We start from the raw sequence: 22,216 nt of genomic DNA, 5'->3' as shown, positions 1-22,216 counted from the left end.
ATCAGTGAGGTCATATGATACATGTCTTTCTCTGATTGACTTATTTCACTCAGCATAACACCCTCCAGTTCCATTCACGTCATTGCAAATGGCAAGATCTCATTCCTTTTGATGGCTGCATAATATTCCATTGTGTATATATACCACTTCTTCTTTATCCATTCATCTGTCGATGGACATCTTGGCTCTTTCCACAGTTTGGCTATTGTGGACATTGCTGCTATAAACATTGGGGTGCACATACCCCTTCGGATCCCTACATTTGTATCTTTGGGGTAAATACCCAGTAGTGCAATTGCTGGATCGTAGGGTAGCTCTATTTTCAACTGTTTGAGGAACCTCCATACTGTTTTCCAGAGTGGCTGCACCAGCTTGCATTCCCACCAACAGTGTAGGAGGGTTCCCCTTTCTCCACATCCCCACCAACATCTGTCGTTTCCTGACTTGTTCATTTTAGCCATTCTGACTGGTGTAAGGTGGTATCTCATTGAGGTTTTGATTTGGATTTCCCTGATGCCGAGCGATGTGGAGCACTTTTTCATGTGTCTGTTGGCCATTTGGATGTCTTCTTTGGAAAAATGTCTGTTCATGCCTTCTGCCCATTTCTTGATTGGATTATTTGTTCTTTGGGTGTTGAGTTTGATAAGTTCTTTATAGATTTTGGATACTAGCCCTTTATCTGATATGTCATTTGCAAATATTTTCTCCCATTCTGTCGGTTGTCTTTTGGTTTTGTGGACTGTTTCTTTTGCTGTGCAAAAGCTTTTTATCTTGATGAAATCCCAATAGTTCATTTTTGCCCTGGCTTCCCTTGCCTTTGGCGATGTTTCTAGGAAGAAGTTGCTGCGGCTGAGGTCGAAGAGGTTGCTGCCTGTGTTCTCCTTTAGGATTTGGATGGACTCCTGTCTCATGTTTAGGTCTTTCAACCATCTGGAGTCTATTTTTGTGTGTGGTGTAAGGAAATGGTCCAGTTTCATTCTTCTGCATGTGGCTGTCCAATTTTCCCAACACCGTTTGTTGAAGAGACTGTCTTTTTGCCATTGGACATTCTTTCCTGCTTTGTCAAAGATAAGTTGACCATAGAGTTGAGGGTCCATTTCTGGGCTCTCGATTCTGTTCCATTGATCTATGTGTCTGTTTTTGTGCCAGTACCATACTGTCTTGATGATGACAGCTTTGTAATAGAGCTGGAAGTCCGGAATTGTGATGCCACCAGCTTTGCTTTTCTTTTTCAACATTCCTCTGGCTATTCGGGGTCTCTTCTGGTTCCATACAAATTTTAGGATTATTTGTTCCATTTCTTTGAAAAAAGTGGATGGTATTTTGATGGGGACCAAAATACTGATTCCAAGGGGCACATGCACCCCAATGTTTATAGCAGTAATGTCCACAATAGCCAAATTATGGAGAGAGCCCAAATGTCCATCGACTGATGAATGGATAAATAAGAGTTGGTACACACACACACACACACACACACACACACACACACACACACACACACACAGTGGAATATTACTCAGCCGTCAAAAAGAATGAAATCTTGCCATTTGCAACAACATGGACAGAACTAGTCCATGTGCTAATGTGTCAGTCAGAGAAAGAAATTCCATACGATTTCACTCCTATGTGGAATTTAAGAAACAAAACAGATGAACATAGGGGAAGGGAAGGAAAATAAAATAAGATAAAAACAGAGAGGGAGGCAAACCATAAGAGACTCTTAACAATAGAGAACAAACTGAGGGTTGCTGGAGGGGAGGTGGGTGGGGGGATGGGTTAAACGGGTGATGGGCATTAAGGAGGACACTTGCTGGGATGAACTCCGGGTGTTGTATGTAAGTGATGAATCACTGAATTCTACTCCTGAAACCAACACTACACTATATGTTAACTAACTTCAATTTAAATAAAAACTTGGAAGAAAAAAACCTGAAAGTTCCACATCCAAGAAATCTGTTAATCCTGGGCAACCTGGATTAGTTTTTCCCCATATTCATGGACCTTTCTGGGTCCCTGGACAACATTTTAAGAACCTCTGTTTAAGGCCATCCTTATACAGAAGAATTAGCAGTTCGGTGTTATTACCTCACCATCACATAGGATTTGAGTTTCATTACATTGTAATTTGTTAGAAACTCCCCTACCCCCACGCCAATTGCTGGCTCAGCTTTCCTGTACAGTTCAGTCTACCTCCTCCTCCTCACCCTGGATACCTCAAACAAGATGTCATTGAAAATGCTTTGTAATGGGGGCGCCTGGGTGGCTCAGTCAGTTAAGCGGCTGCCTTCGGCTCAGGTCGTGATCCCAGGGTCCTGGGATCGAGCCCCACATCGGGCTCCCTGCTCAGCAGGGAGCCTGCTTCTCCCCTGCCTGCCGTTCCCCCTGCTTGTGCTTGCTCTCTGTCTCTCTCTCTCGTTCTGTGTCAAATAAATTAATAAAAAATATTAAAAAAAAGAAAATGCTTTGTAATGAAAGAGCGTCCTCAGAATGTGAGAGTGTACCATTTTCTTTTTGATGATTATTTTTTCAGGTCAAGTTAATATGGTGCAGGTGACCATCCCAAACAGTGTTGTGAATGTGACTGTTGGATCCAATGCTACACTTGTCTGCACCTACACCAGCACTGTGGCCTCCCGGGACAAGCTCTCAATCCAGTGGTCATTCTTCCACAAGAAGGACTTTCCGCCAGCTTCCGTAAGGACTTTTTTCCTCAACTATTCCCCGATGGTAGTTCTGACATAAACTGTTGGGGTCAGTGTGTGAAGGAGTGGTAAACCAGTGACAACAGTGGCAGAATCTCAGGTACAAAGAGTTTGAAGATAGTTGTTTAGGGAAGACCATCATGTATGTGATGTGGCCTTTGTCCTCTCTTCATAATCAGTTATAGCCTGTTATCTCAAATCTGAGTAGGTCAGCATCCAGTGTATCGTGTTTTCTAGAGTAGACAGGAATGGTCCTTCTCCTAGGTGAAATAAGCAGTAGTTCTGAAAGGGCTCCTCCTCCCCCCAAATAATCTCCCCATTATTTCCAGAAGACCCCAGTTCAAATACACGTCCTACTTGATCTGCAGATCTCTGTCAAATGTAGTATCTGGGATCTGCCCATCAGGTGAGCTAGCTCATTGTGCTAGATGAATCCTGATGGAATGAGACTCCCAGATGGCTGGAGAGGGGCTAAGGTAGTGATGAACCCTGAGTAATCAAGGGCAACAAGAAGCTAGAGGGTGGAGGACCGGGCAGATAGGCTGGGGTTAAGGGTCAGAGGTTGCTAGAAGGAAGTGGGTGAAAGTCAAAGGAGAATGTTCTACCTGTAAGCTTGTCTATTTTCAGGTTTTCTTCATCTGGCCCAAGGACAAAAATTATATACTCAAAATTGTGTGTGTGTGTGTGTGTGTGTGTGTGTGTGAGAGAGAGAGAGAGAGAGAGAGAGAGAAGGCATGCAGAATTCTGCATGAGTGTGCAACATGTCTGCCAACACATATCCCTTAAGGGAAAAGGCCTATAGCTTTCATCAGATTTTCAAAAAGATATATGATCCAAAACAAGGAGTTCAGAGAAGAAACAAATCAGTATGGTTTGGAATAGTTGGATGTAGTTGAATTGGGGTTTTGATTAGTAGAAAAATGGAGAGCGAGCTGAATGGACTAGAGGAGGTTGAAGGACAGGGGTAGAGAAGAAGGAGGCTGCTAGCTTGGAGGAGCCACACCTTGGCCAGTGTGGCTTCAGCCATCTCTGGGCCTTCGGAGGTGCTAGATCCTCTCTTTACCAGAGGTCCTGAACACTTTTGTAGCAGGAAACACCATTCAAGAGGTGATTTCATTAATGCCACCCTCTAGTCAGTGTTCGACATGTTTGCTTAGGACTGGTTTCCTCAGACATGTGTCTGAATCACTCTGTGCCTCTCTTCAAAACATGGTGGAATGCTAATGCTCTTCTATATATCTCATGGGGAATCAGCTGACATGCTGCATGTGAAAAGGCTTGGGAAAAATACAAAGGCCTGTAAGTTTTCTCCCTTGTAAACACCTTTATCATCATAAGCAGCAGCAGCAGCAACAACAACAACAGTGATTTTACCTCCTTTTGTCACCCAGATGCCCTGACCCAAGACCTCACATATTGCAATCAACTGAGAAATCATCCCTTTGCAGGTTGCTCTCTTGTATTTTGGATGGCAATAATCACATGAAGTTTCTTCCTTTTTAAAATTCAGTTTCCTGAATAGTCTTTTCAGTGCATTCTTTATCTGTAGGCTTGAAGTCCTTCCCATTTAGCCAGTAGGGGCTGAAATTAGAGAAGCCTTGCCAATATATTTTGAATGATTTTTATGTGTGGTACTCAAATCCAGATGTCCTCGACTGCCTGGAAGTGAGGCCAGGCCAACCTGAGGTCAAAAATATGAATTGTTCTTTACGCCTCCTCTGCCACTGGAATTTACAAGGCCATCTCTTGGTTGAACCAAGTAGTTCTGAGTTGGGAGATGCAGGGCAGAAGGATCTTGTGACCAGCAATGAGTTTTTTCTAGACCTGGAGATGCACAGAAGGTGTAGGTGATGGAACGGGGTGTGGCTTGACCTCGGGACATCTGTTAGAGGCACTTTGGAAAGAAACTTTATTAACAAGTATGTATTTACTGAGTAGCTTTTTTACTTGCCATTTGCCTCATTCTTCAAAATCTCAGGTACAGGCAAGGCAAGTAATTTAAGGTATCTAAGCTTTTGAGATGTCCAAATCAAAGGAGCTCCTCTGCACTGAGCCGCTGATTCAGTGAGAACATGCTTCTTGATCTTAAAATATTTTAGATATTTCTCTGATGCATGAGACCTTGGTTATGCCTGTGCCTTAGCTGCATAGGAGACAGGGTGGGTGGTGGGTGGTCTAGCTCTTGGCTTAGAGACAGTGAAAACCACCTCCGAAAAGCCAAGCTTTCTCTTCTTTCTCTTTTTCCATCTTGTTTCAGCTTGCCCCAGCAAGGTCCCCATTTCAACCATCGTTAGGTCTCTACCTCCAAAGAACTGGAGGCTCTCACCTTTTTCCCCATACCCAGCAGGCATGGGCTTCTCTCTCCGCTTTTCCAGATGAGTAGTTTTGGAGCACCAGTGGAAACTTCCTGATGGTTATTGGTTCTACTCCTTGCTCTGCTACTTAGTTGCTGGCTGGATGACCTTAGACAAGCCAGTTGACCTTCCAGAGGGTCAGTTTTCCCATCTGTGTAGTGGGGCTACTTACCTACTTCATAGGTTTACTGTGAAGATTAAATGAGATGATGCTTGTAAAGCACTGGGAAGTCTTTCACATAGTAGCCATTCAATGAATGTGAGCTATTATTAGTAGTATCATTACTTACAAAATGGTGATTTTGTAAAATCCCTAGCCCATCCACACTCCCTGCATCATGGGCGCTTAGGGATCCAGCCCAACAAAGACATTTAGTATAGCTCAACAGCTGGGACAGAGCTCTTGGGGGAGTCCTGGCCCAGGATTAGTTTCCCGTTTCACCGCCTGCCAGGTTTCCGTGGCTGAAGGGAGGGGTTAGCCTTCTTTGCCTGCTCCTCTCCCTGAACAGAGAGTCCACTCAACAAAGAAGTTGTAGACATCTTCAGTTGAGATGGTATTTTTCAAAATGGGATTTGGCCTCTATTTCGAATTTGTTTCTTCTTTGAGTACTTCCATGCATTCAGAATTCTGTAGAGCACGTTGTATGCTAATCTAGGGATGGCTGGTGAGCATTTTGGGGATGATAAAAAGAGACTGCTGTGCTATGAGACAATTCTCTGATTTATGGCAGTAAGATGTTGCCAGACTGATCACTGAGTGATTCAATTCAACTCCTGGGTTGATGTGGCAGTATATCGTGTAGCATTCAGCTCTCAGACCCACCCATTTCTGCTCAAACACAGCACGGCCCGTGCCTCAATACTGAGGGTATGGAGGAAAAGGCAGTCAGTCAGTGTCTAAATATGGCGCATGCAAGAGACGCTCGGGGAAGATGTAGCTGGACCTCTCAGGTAAGAACACCAGTTGGTGTACTACTGGACCCCTTCATTGTTTGCAATATCTAGGGCCATGGCACCAACCTTTAGGAGTGGGGTTGGATGGTCCAAGTTTGGTAACAGTCCAAATCAGCACAGGCTCCTGGCAAAACTGGGACGGTCTTGAGTTTGCCTTCTCACGCCCATGTCTGGACTTCTTTTCAGCCTCCTCCAAAAGGCTCAGGGACTTATTGCTGCCTCGAGCAGGGCAGGGGCCCGGTCTTGCCATAGGCTCGTACTCTTCTCCCACCCCAAAAATCATTGTGTTAAAGGAGCAGTTGACTCCAAGGCATAGTGTTTCTCCATACCCAGGGGAGGGTGTTATCACTTACTGACTCTCCCCTCCAAGGGGTTCCTTTGGTGAATGGGGACTGCAGAAGTAGCCCATAAGTCTTCTGACCAGGAGGGCCAGGACGTTTATTAGCACGGTCCTCCTCTTAGAGAAGCCCTCCTCTCAGAAGACAGGGACAGTTTCAGATGATCAGTCCCTCAGCAGGGACTTTCAGCTGAAGACTCTAGGCCCTGGAACAGGCAGGTTAGCATGGAAGTTTTGGGTAGTTTGATGCCCCTCTGATCACACCGATTTTCTCCTCTTCCACCCAGCCAGTAACTGGTAAAACTAAGGAAACCTCACCTGCCCATGAACAGAACTGGCACTGATCCTACTTAGCATGGGTCTCGCAGACAATACTTACTCTTCTAGAACATCCGTAGTGGATGAAACCTGTTGCCATTTTCATCTTCCCCAGCATACATTTAATGTGGACAACTCCCTTCTAGAACCTAGTGTCTTCGTATTCTCTGGCTGTTCAAATTCTCCCCACCTGGACTGTCCTCTTCAGATAGCATTATATCAAATGCTTTCCAAATGTTGGCAGGGTGGGGGTGTACCATCTCCTCACATGCATTTGAAAAGGAAGGGGATGTTGGTATAATGGTTATAAATGAGAGTCACTGCTGGCAGTTAGTAGTAGGTGGTGGCTAGAGATGCTAGATGTCTTGCAATATGCAGGCTAAACCCACAGGAGAAAGAACGGTCTGCCCAAAATATCAGTGTCACTCCCATGGAGAAACTGTCCACTTTCTTCCCTTCCCACCACCCCCTCCCATCAAAGTTTATCTATTCTGTATCCCATGGCCTCAGGTATATCTTCTTGCTAAACCTGATCAATCAATCTAATGCTGAGGTGCTAGGGACTGGTGATGCTAATTTATTTTGTTCTCTTCCAAAGAAAATCCTTTAAGTGTAGACTTGTTCCATGCCTTCACCCCAAAGAAGCAGTTCAAATGGTGGGGACCTCGGGCAAATGGCAGGCTGGGAAGGGAGTGGTTTGAAGGCAGGGATGTCTATCTTTTGGTGTTCTTTCCCTTCCATGTGCAATCTCAGCTCCCCACCCCCACCCCAAGAACCGTCCAGAAAAAGTGCGGGGCTTGAGATCATTGCCATTCCCCCCTCCTCACCTCCCACAGCTAGCCCCTTTATGAGTAGTGCAGGAAAACGAGAAGCTGAAGGGAAAGAATGGGTGCTTTGCTGTGGGTTTCCACACCCTCCACATTTCCAAAAGGGGGGAACCCACAAAAGCAGCTCTGGAGGCTAAATGCATTTATTAATTCCAACTCAGACTCAAACAGAAAGCAGACTGAATTCTTTCAACCCTTCTTGTTTATATTCCAGCCTCTGGTTAGAGAACTGTGTCACAAAGCTGAGGGGGGAAAAAAAATCTTTTTGGACAAATCTGGCTCCCAGCTGCATGGCCTCATGTGAATAGGAACTTGGCACCATAGGAGGGGAGAGGCTGTTGTCGCAGCTGGCAAACATTGAAGGCATCAGGTGGCAGGCCCACTCAGCATGGGCAGCACCATGCCAATGAATAGTAGCAATCGGCAGGAAAAGGGTTGGGAAAGATTACCTAGGGTTCCCCCCCACCCCCACCCCCCCGCCAAGCAGGACTAGGAGTGCTATTTTCGTGTATTCGGGGAGAATCAGGAGGTCTGGATTCCAGGTCTGGTTATAAATTGTGTGACCTTGGACAAATCACTTCCTCTATTGGGGCCTCAGTGTCCTTTTCTGTTATTGAAGAGGATGAATCGGAGGTTGCAAACTGGCGGCCTCTGGGCCTGAATAGACCGGTGGATTCATGTTGGTTGACCAGCCCAGTATTTTGTTTGTTTGTTTCTACAGTTTGGAAGCCTTGTTTGTATTGGCTCTCCAGTTCGCCATGGTCCCCGCTGTCCTCTGTGATCTTACCACCATCCACCAGCCCCTCTCAGCTATTTCCCATATTTCTAATATCCATCTGGCTCCTGAAGAGTCGTCAACCTTAGAAACCATGAATGAAGTGATCTCAAAGGGGGTCTTGTAACTAATGTGTCATTATGACTCTACATATCAGCCTCTATCATCACGGAGGAGCAGAGGGTACCTGGGGCGGGGCGGGGGGGAGTAGGGCAGCCACGAAGGGCAGGTGGGCAACAAATTAACAAGTACCACTTAAGGGAACACTTGGATGGATTTTTCTTTAAGCAGATTTGCCACCCTGTCCCCCCACCCCAAAGGATGTGTTGGCCCATGGAACATCCATGGCTTTTCCTGGACCTCATTTGCTTTGATCTCTCAATTGACAATATACGTTCTTTGAAAAGGTACAAGTCCCACAGGATCATGGGCTGAGTCTTGGCCATTGTTCAGCTTTGATTTTTCAAAGAGTTATTCTTTTGTGGAAAATGGCACCACGTTTCAGTACTTCCTGTGTGATTAGATAAGCAGTTTCAGGAAAACATTTCTGTTTTTTTTTTCTTTACAAGGACAGTGTGACAGCTTGGACTTCCCCTAACAGAAAGTCCCTCCATCTGTGTGTCTGGCCACTGGCTAGCCCTGGGGACTTTCCTTCTCAGGCCTAGGCCTTTCCCTTTTAGGTGTCCATTGTTATCCCTCTTTAGCTCCATTCCTATCCCTGACACCCTTCAGTATTATTTGTGAGAGGGCAAGATATATGGGGGGGCGGTGTGAGGAGTGAGGGTAGAAGGGATGGGAAGGGTCCTTTTTAGAGGGAAGTTACAAGTCCAGGGCCTCATAACTTATCTGCTCATTTCACCTGAATTCATGACCAAAGGTGAGACTTTTACAGTGGCTTCTTTGCATGTTCTAGTCCTGGCCTAAAACACACACTCTCTTGGCTCCCTGCTCTGGGCAGAAACAAGGTCTTTTCTCCCAGGCCCTCTGACACTCACTGTGGGCCACAGGCAGAACTGATGTATCTCATTGTGATGTCGCCAAGCCTCAGCATAAAACAGGCTGACTTACCCCCCAGTCTTCCTGGGAGCAGGGGAAGCAGCCAGATGTCTACATTGTAAAAGGGCTTCCTGGATGGCCTGCAGGCTGTGTTCCAGGTAAGAGTTCACAGGGCCTCAGATTGTTGATTAGCAAGTAAATAAGCCCCACGCTGGCTAGTGAAATGGAAAGCCCGATAGCTTGGGTGTCAACTCAGAGGAAGGCAATAGACCTATGACCAGCTGAACCTCCTCCTGGACCCCTTGAATACCTTCAGTTAACATTGGCTTTCCGGTTTATAAGTCCAACAAGACCCCTTTGGGGCAAACGTTGGTGATTTCAGTAGGTGTGAATGGACAAATTGAATTATAAATGGCTCATTTGGGGCAGGAAAGAAAGCTAGTTGATGTTAGACAACCAGAGGAGAGGGACAAGTTTTTTTCTCCTTAAATATGGTCTTTGAATTTTCCCTCAGAATCTACCTTTCTGCTTTCGCTTAAAACTATATTGGCTTTTGATTTGAAGGAGAATATATCTGAATTTATCTTGATCGTTATCTTTTGGTTGGCTGATTGCCTTTCCTCTCTCATTATCCTATTAAGGTAAAGAGCACTGAACAAGGAGTTAGAACCAGGTTCTAGACCTTTCCTCACTTAACTTTGTGTGTGTGTGTCTTTTTTTTTTTTTAACCTCTCTGGGCTTCAGCTTCCTCTAGAAAGTAAGGAGAGTGAATTAAATGAATAAGGCCCTTTTAGTAGATTTTATGAAAACCTTAATTAGTTCCACTGGACTAGGACGATACCAGTTTATTAAAAAATAAACCATCACTTGAATGACACACATTTATATGAAACTAACAAAGTGTGTAGGATGTGTGTGTATGTTGAAGAAACCTCAGGGATCACCTAGTCCAGTGATTTCCAAGCTTCAGTCCTTTATGTCTCATCTTTATGATTTTTGTCATAATTGTGTGTCACCAGCAGTATTATTTAATGTCATTTTCTATAGTGACTTGGTTTTTTAAAATTTTTTAAATATCTACCTTAGTGTCACCCTAAGCAATAATACCCATGAAGTCACAGATGCGATATGCAAGGTATGTGTCTTTCTAGTAAGTTTTCATTTATGTACCACCTAAAATCAGCTTATGTGCCTATACCTGGGGAATACATCTCAATTTGGAGGACATTGCTCTGGCTCCTCGTTCAGATGTGGAAACGAAAGGTTGGAGAGTTTAAATCACATTGTTTCTCATCACAAAGCAGGTTGCCGTGGAGGCATGACCGGAGGCCCCACCTTCCCTATATCACAGTCAGAGGCAGAGCTGTGGCTAAAGCCCAGGTCATCTGACTCCTAGACCAGGCCTCTTTCCACCTCACCATGCTGCTCCCACGGTTGCCATTATGATCTAACTATTCATGATCTTTACTAGAGATGGGACTAGAACCCAGATCTTCCTCGAGTGTGGTGAATCATAGTAATAATAAATGAAGCCTGTGACTTTGGATGAGTCATTTAATCTTTCTGGATTTGAGGGCCCTTATTTGCCCAAATGAAAGAATAATTCCAGTTCTGCCCCCTGCCACATGGGGAGAAAGGGAGGAGCCGCCATTGACGAAGCATTTCCTAGGCCACTATGAGGGGATGGGACCAAATGATTACTCAGGGGCCTCTCTGCTCTGAAATGTGACTCTTCTAACAAACAGGATAAACCCGAGTTTGCTTATCCAGAGGAGTAGGTGTGTATGAAAGGAGTACGAATATTCTAACTCTTAGGGAAACTGAATGGTCCCGTAGTCCCACTGAGTAAAAAAAAAAAAAAAAAAAAAAAAAAAAAGTTTATAAAGTGGGGTTAAAAGTGATGGTTTTGGCTTTCCCATCAGGCATTTGTGTTTTATACAGTGAGTTTCCTCCAGGTAGACTCCTCAGGTGAGCATCTTGATCTAGCCTAAGCTTAGCAGTTGAACCCTGTCAGCTCCAGCTGTTTATCATCTCTAAGATCGGCCCACGTCCCTGCTCTGATGACATCACAGAAGGGCTGCGCGCTCACATGAGGAGGTGGTTGTGCCCAGCTGTGAGAAAGCTAAAACACCCCACTGAATTGAGACCCCCCCCCCTTTGCCATGGGATCTGTTCCGTGCGGGAGGGGTGGGTGGGAATGTTGCCTCTTGCCAACAAAGGTAATGTCAGATGGAGGGTGCTTCCGGGTAGCTTATCTTAGCTCTGGACACTCTCCAGTTCTCATTTCTGACATTTTTCTGTCCTAGATTTACTATTCTGAAGGTGGACAAGCCGTAGCCATCGGGCAATTTAAAGATCGAATTGTAGGGTCCAACGATCCAGATAACGCATCTATCACCATTTCGCATATGCAACCAGCAGATAGTGGTGTCTACATCTGTGATGTTAACAACCCCCCTGACTTTGCCGGAAAGAATCAAGGCATCCTCCAAGTCAATGTGTTAGGTATGGGCATTTTTTTCTGTTTTTTTTTTTTTTTCCTCTTCTTGGAACAACTTAGGACCTGCAATGAGCCAGGGCAGTGAGTTATGGTGCTAATTAAGTCCCAGGGGGTAAATATCCTCCCTGCTCCTTTTCTTGTCGGGGAAATAGAGACACACCACCAGCCCAACCCTTAGAGTAACACTGAGAAATCACTCACAAAACATGTTGAAACAATTGCCAAACCGTAAGTGCTGCCAAAACGACAGCAGAAGATGACCCAATCTCCGGGGATTCGTGTCTCTGAAGGGTGGAATGAGGACAGATGGGACGACATACCATCCCCACTAAAGGATCACTAGCAACTGGAGGGAGCCTCCGATTAGAGCCAGTCCTACCTAGGGCAGATAACTGTCTATTTATGATCTCTCCTAAGCCAGCCACAATTCCCACCATGAAATCCTTCTTTTGAGTAAAGGCAGGAGGGTCCCTTTTAAAAATATTAGCACTATCTGGAAAAAGGACCACAGGTTAAGCCAGAGTTGAGAATATGGGCACAGATAATCATTATGTGACATTCGGCAAGTCATATCTGCTTTTCAAATGCACCTGGAGTGGTTCGTTTATACAGTATTTACTGAGTGCTTCCTATTTTGTGCCAGGAGCCATGAAGTTTACAATGATGGAGGCATGGTTTCTGCTGATGTCTAGCACTCCTTCCAATCTCTGAGAGGACAATGGGAGCTTTGCTCCTGTCTGGAGGCCTAGCAAGGTCTTATCTGCAGGCCTTCAGAAGTACTGAAGGGAGAGAGGAAAGAGTTGTCAACCCTCACCAATTAACCAGTTGAGCTGAGGGCTCTCCCATTTCTAAGTGATCCCAAATGGAGCCGATCTAGTCATTGTTCTTTTCAAGCTGTGTACATCCATCACAGGAAAGGAGGAACTAGATCAAACCAGCGACCTGAAAACTGACTGGCTTGGAAAAGCAGCAATTAGTAAAAGGTGCACACCTAGGAGAACCTTCCAGAGTTGTCTGAGCTTGCCTCCCAGGTGACGCCCCAACCTCATCTGGAAAGGAGGGAAAGGTAGTCAGGAGCTGAGTTTTAAGAGTGGGGTAGTTCAATCGTGCCTTTATTTTGCTGAGCCCCATGCTAGGTATTGGGGTACAGGGAGAAGACAAGAGAATTACACACAAACCCTTTCCTGGGAGAGTTGATGTTCCAATTTGGAAGACTGGTCATTTACCTGGGAACTAAACAATGAAGCACAGATGCTAGGAGTCCAAAGGCTTAGGTTCTAGTTCGTACTTTGCTACTCAGTGGCCTCGGGCCTGTCAGTCCACTTTTCTCTGGCCATTTTGAGATGGAGTTGTAATTCCTGCCCTGTCTTCACAGGTTTGTTATGAGGATCAAACGATAGACTGGAGATTCCACATTAAAAGCATTTGAGGGATTAGTCCTCTCATGGTTTCCTGCTGCTCCCTGGCTCTGGGTTGTCCAAGCCAAGCCTCTTTATCTCGGAGCTAAAGTTAGACAGGAAGGTTAATAATCTTACATTTAAAGCTCAGAGAATCCTAAGAAGTTGAGAGTCATTTCCTCTTCAAGTTGCTTTCCCATGAGTCTTTGGGTCCGTTGTTCCTTCAATGACTGTGTCATGACTTTTCCTTAAGCATCCAGGATCCAGGCAAGGTAAAGGGCAGAAGAATCTGTGGATTATCTTGTTTGGGAACTCTCAAGAATTCTATTTTTATTAGTTGGGGTAAGAACCAAGGTCTTGTACAGATACATGCTTTCTGGAAATCTTGAGACTGATAATTTTCTCAAAAGAATCGCAGAGGCTGTTTGCAGTTCTCAAGTTCTATGGCCTATGAGTGTCTGTCCTGCTTGCCCTGACTGAGGGTTGGGGCATAGTGGGGGCAAGGGGGTAAGGGAGGCCAACTGTGGGGAGAGGTGTTGATATTTCCTTAGTGACCACGCTTCCTAGCAGTGCATTGCCCAGAGACATTCCATGATGCAGTGATGGACGTAGATCCCACTCCTTCATGCATAAATTCATTCAGCAAATCCTGAACACACATCTGGTTACTGTGCTACACAACGGAGATGGGAAGATGTAAAAGATAGGATTTCAGCCCTCTAAAAGTTTCGAGAATAGGGGCTGAGATGGCAGGGCACGACTTAGGTAAAGGAAACAGCTATGAGCAAAGGCCCAGGTGGTTTGGACGACCATTCATTTGAGAGGCTTCCATTAGGTATGACAGCCTTGGAAAATGCATCTCTGAAAAATACCCAGGTAGAAGTTTGAATAATTATTTTGTATGCATTTGGAATGAGCATCATATTCCTTCTGTGATTTGGCACCTAAAAAGAAAATGATGAATTTAGGGAAGGCTTGGGCAATGAAGCATTTTCATTTTCATTGATTTTTCTGCAGTGAGCCTCTCGCTCCCACCCCCATTCTGCTGAAAGCAATAATGCTAAATGGTAGATCGATGGCTTTGCCAGTAAAACATCCAAGTTCTACTGGGGTCGTTAGCTGGATGAAATGTCAATTCAATCCTGATTCAGTAGTTGTAGAAAATATATATAGGTTTGGGACGTGGTTCAAAGTGATTCGCTAAGTGTTTTGTTAATAAAAAATAAAAGGAGGAAACTGTGTTCAGAAAAAAAAAAAAGCCTGTCTGGGGTTGATTCTGGGCTCTAGAAACACCCCCATTTAATTTCTGTTCAAAATTCTGTAAAGGCCATCAAGTCATCATGGTTTTAAACAGGCCGTATCTAAATCTAGTGACGCTTGCAATGGACTTCCGGTTAAATAGCCTAGCTTAGGGGAAGCAAACCGAATAAGATGTCCCCATCCGAGAAAATCAATGGTAAGGATAAGAGAATAAAGAGCTAATGGGAAAAATACTTAATTTTTTAAAAGATTTTATTTAGTTAGTTGTCAGAGACAGCACAAGCAGGGGGAGCGGCCAGCAGAGGCAGAGGGAGAAGCAGACTCCCCGCGGAGCAGGGAGCCCGATGCAGGGCTCGATCCCAGGACCCTGGGATCATGACCTGAGCCGAAGGCAGACGCTTAACCGACTGAGCCGCCCAGGCGTTCTGAAAAATACTTAATTTAAAACCACTTGTCTAAAAGATAGGGATGGTGCAGGGTTTCAGAGAGTTACAGCCATCTCTGTCTCCTCGCTCCTGTGTACAGCGGGTTAGAGTCTGAGACCGGAAGATTAACTTCAGTAGAAAACTATAAAATGTGGCAGTAGAAATTAGTCCTGCCGGTGGCCAAGAGCAATTCCGTGTGCGAGGCACTGTGGACATCATTTTATTTATCTAAATTCAGTGTGTGTGGATTAGTCAGAAGCCAGACAGTCTCTTGTTCGGGCCTCTTGTTCACATTTATACAGATGAGTCAGCTGAGGTTTGGTTGGGTGAGGGTACTTGCCTAAACACACCCAGAGTAAAACTGCAGGCAGTGGTCTGGGTGGAGCCAGCGCTGTGCTCTTCACTGCTGCCTCCAAAGGGTTTTATACCTAAGTTAAGATAAGCAAGGTGAGGTGGTAAGTACTGAAATTCAGATTATTGTCTATACGGAACACGAGGCTTAGAACAAGCTGTGAGCAGTAAGACGAATGAGGAGATCCAGATCTTCCGTTTCCCGCAGGACCCCTCCCACAGAGATGTTTCATAAACAGCTAAGACTCAGTATGTCCCCAAATGACGGTATCATTGCCCCTTTCTCCTCCTCCCTCCGTCCCAGAAAACCTGCCCCTCCCCTGTTTATCTTGGGATAAACCCAGCTGTCCAAATCAGAAACCTGGGAGCCATCACCGCCTGTGCCCTCTTCCTCATGCCCCCTATTCGTTTGGCCACCAAGTCCCATCGAATCTACTTCCTTGAGACCTTTTGATCCTGCCTCCTCCTCTCCCTTGGTTCAGGCACCCTCAGCGTGCGAGCCAACCGTCTAAAGCATTAAGGATGACCACCATCCTTCCCCTACTTAAGTTCCTTCCTTGGTCCTCCTTGCCATCTGTGTAAAATACATGAAATACAAAGCCCTCCAAGCTGTAGCTTCTGCAGCTCTCTGGCCTCATCTCCCACTTCAGACATTACTTGGGCACTTCCGGTGCCTAGTGCAGTGCCAGGCACACAGAAGGGGTGAAAGGTGAGTAAAGATTTCAGCACTGCGTAGCACACCCCCTCCAAAATGGGCTTCCCTGACCGGTGAGGGACGCGGGCCAATTCAGACCCTCCAATAATTTTGGGTCACCCACCCCCAGAGATACAAATGCCCAAACGTGATTCCTGAAGGAAAGGAAAGATACAGCATTGATAAAACAAAGGTTGTAAAAAGAATAAATAACAACTTAATCTCAAAGTATCTAAAGGTTCTATTTTCCCCTAAAACCTGGGCTTCAAATGTATAAACTGTGTCCTTAGTCATTTAGTGTTTGCTTACATTTGGCTGTCTTAATAAAGGCATATTTTAAGACACAATGTGGAAATTCATGGTCATGAATCTGGGGAGGCAGGCAGACGGAAGAGGAAGAGATGCCGCTAGAATCTTAATGGCCTGGCGCCTGGCAGGTCCTTGAACCTGAAGTGCTCTACTCCCACCTGGCGGTACAATCGGAAAACGGTCACAGGAAGTTCATAAAGCTTTCAAAAACTGAGCGCCCAGCACGGCAGGCTACAAAATGACAGTAGGAAGTGGCTGCTGATTGTGACAGGTTTCAACTCCCCCTGCAGCATTTTTACTCTGTGTCATTGCCTTACAGTCAAACCTTCTAAGCCCTTTTGCAGCATCCAAGGAGTCCCAGAAACTGGCCATCCGATATCTCTTTCTTGCCTCTCTGTGCTTGGGACACCTTCCCCTGTGTACTACTGGTATAAACTCGAAGCTGGAGACATCATCCCAGTAAAAGAAAACTTCAGTAAGTCCAGCCCACTGCAGCCCCTGGCAAGGCCTGGTGTGTGTGGTTGGCTGACAGATGGCACGTGTGTGTGGCTGGTTGCTCGTCTTTAGAGCTCAGTCGTCTGGGAAGGGGAGGGGAAAAAGCAGATCTCCTAGCAAGATGACTGTGGTCTGGTCTTACTCCCAACCTCTAGTAGTCAAGCCTGTTTCTGGCTCACTTAGAGGTGGTGGATTTGGAGGGAAGAGGCATGCTCCCAGGTGGACTACCTCTGGAAGAGTCCCAAGGGGTCTAGTGGGACCCTGGACAGCTCAAGAAAGGGGAGGCCAATGTGAGGGAGTGGGTGGGCACGGAGTGATTCAGCTATGATGACATGATCTGTACCCACCATAGGAGATTTCAAGAGTCTATATCCTGTTTTTGACAGACCCAGCCACTGGGACTTTGGTTATTGGAAATCTGACCAGTTTTGAACAAGGTTATTACCAGTGCACGGCTAGCAACAACCTTGGCAACAGTTCCTGCGAAATTGACTTAACTTCTTCCCGTGAGTTGATCATCCAACTTTAACGCACTTTCTCCTTAAGTCAAGTATCCTGGGCCTGCCAACCAAGTGAATTAATTAGGATCCCTGCTTAGTCCTTCCTGCCTCTCTGGTGATTTTGGTGGTTTATTTATAAGTTGATATGCTGAATTATTACCATCCTAATATCTAAATGCTTACATGATACTTAATATGTGCCATACACTGCCCTAAAGCATTTACAAAATTCTTGTTTAACCCTCACACAATTTCTAAAAAGTAGATATTACTATTTAATAAATAAAACAGCAGCCCCATGGATAGTAACAGGCTGGATTTTCTTTGCGATGCTGTTGGTGAATCCGGGGGAAACCGGCGATCTATGTTGGACATGGAGCTCACAGACTTTCCAGTTCTTCTGCAATTTGTTAAGATCTGCCTCTAATAATAGTAATAATAACACTTGTACCTACAACCACAGTAGCTAATATTTGTGGAGCACAAATTATGTGCCAGGCACGTGGCCGGGTGCTGTGAGCATTATCTCACTCAGTCTTCCAACCACCCCGTCTAGGAGGCACAATATATTGTTAGCCTCATTTTGCTGAAAAGGAAACTGAAACTCAAGGAGATAAGTGACTTTCCCAAGGTTATCCAGGTAGTGACTGGCAGGGCCAGGATGCCTTTTTATTTTTTCTAAAGATTTTATTTATTTGTCAGAGGGAGGGAGGGAGAGAGCACAAGCAGGGGGAGCGGCAGGTAGAGGGAGATGCAGGCTTCTCGCTGAGCTAGGAGCCCATTGTGGGGCTGAGCCCAAGGCAGATGCTTAACTGACTGAGCCACCCAGGCGCCCCTTGCCACATCTTTGAATAATCCCTTAATAACACTTAGGATCATGTCATCTATTCATTATTCCTAACTCACTTTGAATCTGTGACTAATACATACCGTATCCAGGTGGCCAGTTCCCTTGGACCATTGCTCTCCTAGGAAGCTAAGCTTTCTTCCTTTCACTTGTCCCGAATCAAACATTTTCCAATTCCAGGCTTCTTCTTCATTCACCTAATTTCTGTTCAAAGGTGAAGAGATGTCTTTTGGGTCTTCGTCTGTGGGCTCATTCTCCCCCTAGTCCTTTGATCATTTCTGCTGTATCTCTCTGTATCTTCCCCAGGCCCATTTTGCGTTCCAGTAGTTATACTGTACCTGTAGAGACTCAGGAGTTGTATTTGAGCCTTGCTTCCGCCCAAATACTCTTTTTAAATGATGTTGGCACTTGGTTGTCTGCCTGCCTGCCTGCCTGCCTCCCTCCCTTCCCGCCTGCTTCCCTGTCTCCCTCCTTCAAACCTTAGTTTGACATCTGCTATATGCCAGGAACTATCATAGATGATGCAGATACAGAGATTAATAAGATCTATGTCTTACACTCAAGGAACTCACAGTTTAGCTAGAGGGACAAACAGTAAAATGTGTTAAATGCTAGAATAGCCATCTGTACAGGGTCCCTAGGACCCTAAAGAAGAAACAATTAATTATGTTTATAAAGCCAGGGCCAGCTGTACTGACAAAGTGCTATTTGAGCTGGCTCTTGAAAGGACTTGCAAAGCCTGTTTCTTTATCTATAAAACAGGGATGGAGGTGAAAGGCAGCTAACGGATGATGATACTATACAGCAGCAGGCTTAGGAGGGCAACCAGTCCATGCTGGGTGAGGAGGATGGAGGGTTCCAGAAGGGATGTCTTCAAGGGAAAAAATCATAAGAAACCAATAGATTATCTGATGGTTTTAAATCTACTGAAAGGAGTTTTGACAGTTTTGGTGAAAATGTTGGGGGTTACTAGTTATACATTTAAAAAAATCCCCAAATGAGGCAATTATTAACCTCAACGAAAAATTTTAAATGTACAGGAACAATAATATGGGGGGGGGGCGCCTGGTGGCTCAGTCAGTTAAGCGTCTGACTCTTGATCTCGGCTCAGGTCTCAATCTCAGGGTTGTGAGTTCAAGCCCTGAGTTGGGCTCCCAGCGTGGAGACCATTTAAAAAAAAATTTCTTAAATAAAAACCAAGAATCATAGGATGTATTATGTTCTGCAGCTGTGAATGATATTTACATGGTCATAATCCTGTGGACTTTGATGTCACTACGGTTTGTGCTATAGAACCTATAAACTCAGAACGTGTGAGCGGGGTGGAGTAAGAAGACAATCTCCACCGTTCCAGGGGAGGATGTCATCAAAAAAAATGACAAAAATTGGAAAGTTAAAAGAAGCACAATAGAAACATGGGGGCAAATACCAGATGATTAAAAAAAAAGAGAGAGTTAAGAGTGGTCGCCTCTAGAGAATGGGACACAAAGATGGGGAGGAGCAGGGACGGGGACTGCTGCTTCTTTGCTAGAAGTCTAGTAGACTTTCCAAATCATGCACACGGATTCCTTTAACCATAAAAAGTTGAAAGAATGACCAGGCAACTCAACTAGCCTCTCATCTCAAAATATAAAATGTCCAGCCTTGCAGCCTTGTTTGAAGGGAGGCGGGTGGGGATGGGCCCACTGGAACTCAGGGAAGGTCTCCCAGGGACAGCACAAGGTCTGGTGCTCAGCTGGATCATCGCACATTCGCTGAGTTTTTCCAAAGACTGATCGGATAGACCAGATGCCTGTTTATGGATATGGGCATATCCTTTTCCGGTGGCCAGAATGCCTGAGGTTCCTTGGTGAGCATGGCATCCGAGGGAGAGGTTTATAGGGACCTACTTCACCTAGGCTCCGCATAAGCCTGGTGAAATGTCCCTGCCTGTATCAGAAGTCCTTTCTCCGGTTACCAGATTGTAGCTCTGTGGTGTCTCTTTCATTGATCAAGCAGAGGCCCATTGAAGACTCACTTCCCTCAGCCCTGTTTTGAAAGTGAGCCCCGCGCCCCCCTCCCCCAAGTTGGCATATGTCTTCTTTATGTGTATCAGTGTGAATGGGTGAGCTCCACAGTTGAGCCAGGGTGAGTCCAACTGGCAAGAGTTCTAGGGGTTTCCAGCCTATACAAGTCATTTCCCCCACCGTACGAGGGCTCCAGATATTCCACACTGGTCACAAATGCACACGTGTGGGGCAGACAGTATGTTCCACTTTACCAACCAGCTGCTTGTTTCTTCTAGATCCGGAAGTTGGAATCATCATTGGGGCGCTGGTGGGTACCCTGGTGGGTGCTGCCATTATCATCTCTGTTGTATGCTTCGCAAGGAGCAAGGCAAAGGCCAAGGCAAAGGGGAAGGAGAGGAAGAGAAATTCAAAAACCAGCACAGAACTTGAGTAAGATCTTACTTTGTTGTCTTTACTTGAACGCTGACATTTGTCGGGCGCAGCTCTATTCACCAGCTCTTCCTCAGCGCCCCCTTTAGACCAACATATCAGAGGTGTCTTTCTGCTCCCCTCACTGCTTCTAGAAACGACGGGTGGTGGCAGCTACCAGCTCCCGACCACCGTGTGCCAGACTCTGCTCTAAGCTCTAGGTCTCTCAACTCCTTTAACCAGCTTTGGGACCCTAGTTTTTCTGTCTCGGACTCTCATTCTCTGGTCGAGACCTAACCTCTCTGGTCGGGAGCGAAGACGAACGCGTGGTGTGACAGTGAGTCAGAATCTCAGACATCACAGAGGTCCTGAACAGATTGGAACCTGTGGTCACTGAAGCTACAGAGCCTAGGGCTCCACGTGAAATGCTGAACCCTAACTCGTTCTTCCCTGGGCCTTCTTCCTGCAGACCAATGACAAAGATAAACCAGAGTACAGAGCTCGAGGCAATGCCGGCCGAACACGTTCTCCAACTAGAAGCGACTCTGCCATCTTCTGGCCGGGAGAATGACCCCGATACCATCCTGGGGCCAGATCACGAGCCTATCCCTGAGCCTGAGTCTGTCCGGGAGCCCGCCCCACAGCCTGCCCCGGTGCCTGAGCTCGAGATAGAGCTGGAGCTCGAGCCCGAGCCCGAGCCCGAGCCCGAGCCCGAGCCCGAGCCCGAGCCGGAGTCTGAGCCCGAGCCCGGGATTGTAATGGAGCCCTTGTGTGACAGGGAAAAGGGAGTGAATAAGCCATAGGCTGCTAGCCTAAGTACAGTGTTCATCAGTAAGAAACCCATTACTGGCATTTGGAGTTGCCCTAATCAATCTCCCACCACGCCCCTCTCTTCTGACCTGCCCTCTTCTAACAAGGTGCTCCTACCATGGATCCAAAATAAACAAGTCAAGATAAATGCAAGGGTTCCTGCGTTACTTACACTTTTACTAACATGCAAGCGTGACTAATGACAAAGCAAGTGATTTCTAATTCGGTTGAAAGCGTTTTGCAGCAATATCTCCATTGTACTTTGGAAAATCTTATTTCTCTATTTTCAGCTACTCTGTTACATTCCGCACGCATACATGACAAGGTGGCATTGATTGGATCCAGTGTTATTCCTAAGATCAGTTGGTCAGGGCTTCCCTAATTCATTTTCACATTGGCCACGAAGACAAGAATTTGCCAGCATTCTCTGAGATTGGGGGTAAAAAAAATCCTCAAAAATTCCAGAGGAGAATATGTAAAGGGTACATATTAAAATGGGTACCTATTTAAAATATTAAAATTAATATTATATTAGATTTCCCAAGGGACCACCCTGCTATAGGGTTTGCTTGAGCATAGCAAAATTTTTAAATCACCTAATTTTTAAATGCAAGATAATGTACAGGCGAACAATTCCAAATAACATGTTCCTTCGGTGACCACAAAATGTTGATATCATGGGTGATGTACCATTTAGCTTTTAATGAGATGTTATCACTATGTCTGATGCTACTTTAGAAGGGCCAGAATAGGTAAGTGTTCTAAATGAACACTTAAGATCTGTTTTAGATAATCTGAACTAATTATTTAATCTGTTTCACTGGTGAGATAGTCCACATTAATACATACCATTCTTGTATAAATGCTAAATATTAACTAACATGCTAGAATGTTTTTCCCATTGATCATATTTTCCCCACATTCCACCTTGAAGAAATTTATAGG

General features: G+C 45.4%; 1 protein-coding gene across 1 annotated transcript; it reads left to right on the top strand.

Moving 5' to 3' along the window:
- The first annotated feature begins 2,539 nt into the window (after positions 1-2,539).
- Positions 2,540-22,190, top strand: VSIG1 (V-set and immunoglobulin domain containing 1). The gene is made up of 6 exons (XM_028089737.2): positions 2,540-2,697; positions 11,573-11,771; positions 16,522-16,677; positions 17,084-17,203; positions 20,329-20,482; positions 20,931-22,190. The coding sequence occupies exons 1-6, from the start codon at positions 2,545-2,547 to the stop codon at positions 21,262-21,264; spliced, it is 1,116 nt and encodes a 371-aa protein (XP_027945538.1). The 5' UTR covers positions 2,540-2,544; the 3' UTR covers positions 21,265-22,190.
- The last annotated feature ends 26 nt before the right edge of the window (positions 22,191-22,216 follow it).

Source organism: Eumetopias jubatus, unplaced genomic scaffold, assembly GCF_037043125.1.
Source record: "Eumetopias jubatus isolate StellerSeaLion01/CBP00866 unplaced genomic scaffold, mEumJub1_p1.0 scaffold_11, whole genome shotgun sequence".
In the NCBI taxonomy this organism is placed as follows: Eukaryota; Metazoa; Chordata; class Mammalia; order Carnivora; family Otariidae; genus Eumetopias; species Eumetopias jubatus.
The sequence above is the reverse complement of the archived record's forward strand: the minus strand, read 5'-3'. Positions and strand labels throughout refer to the sequence as shown.

What these genes read in the sequence shown, in the direction of transcription:
- VSIG1 (XM_028089737.2), top strand. Translation starts at nt 2,545, where the DNA reads ATGGTGCAGGTGACCATCCCAAACAGTGTTGTGAATGTGACTGTTGGA. An exon ending in AGGACTTTCCGCCAGCTTCC is followed by an intron (nt 2,698 to 11,572) that starts GTAAGGACTTTT and finishes TTTCTGTCCTAG; the next exon opens with ATTTACTATTCTGAAGGTGG. An exon ending in AAAACCAGCACAGAACTTGA is followed by an intron (nt 20,483 to 20,930) that starts GTAAGATCTTAC and finishes TTCTTCCTGCAG; the next exon opens with ACCAATGACAAAGATAAACC.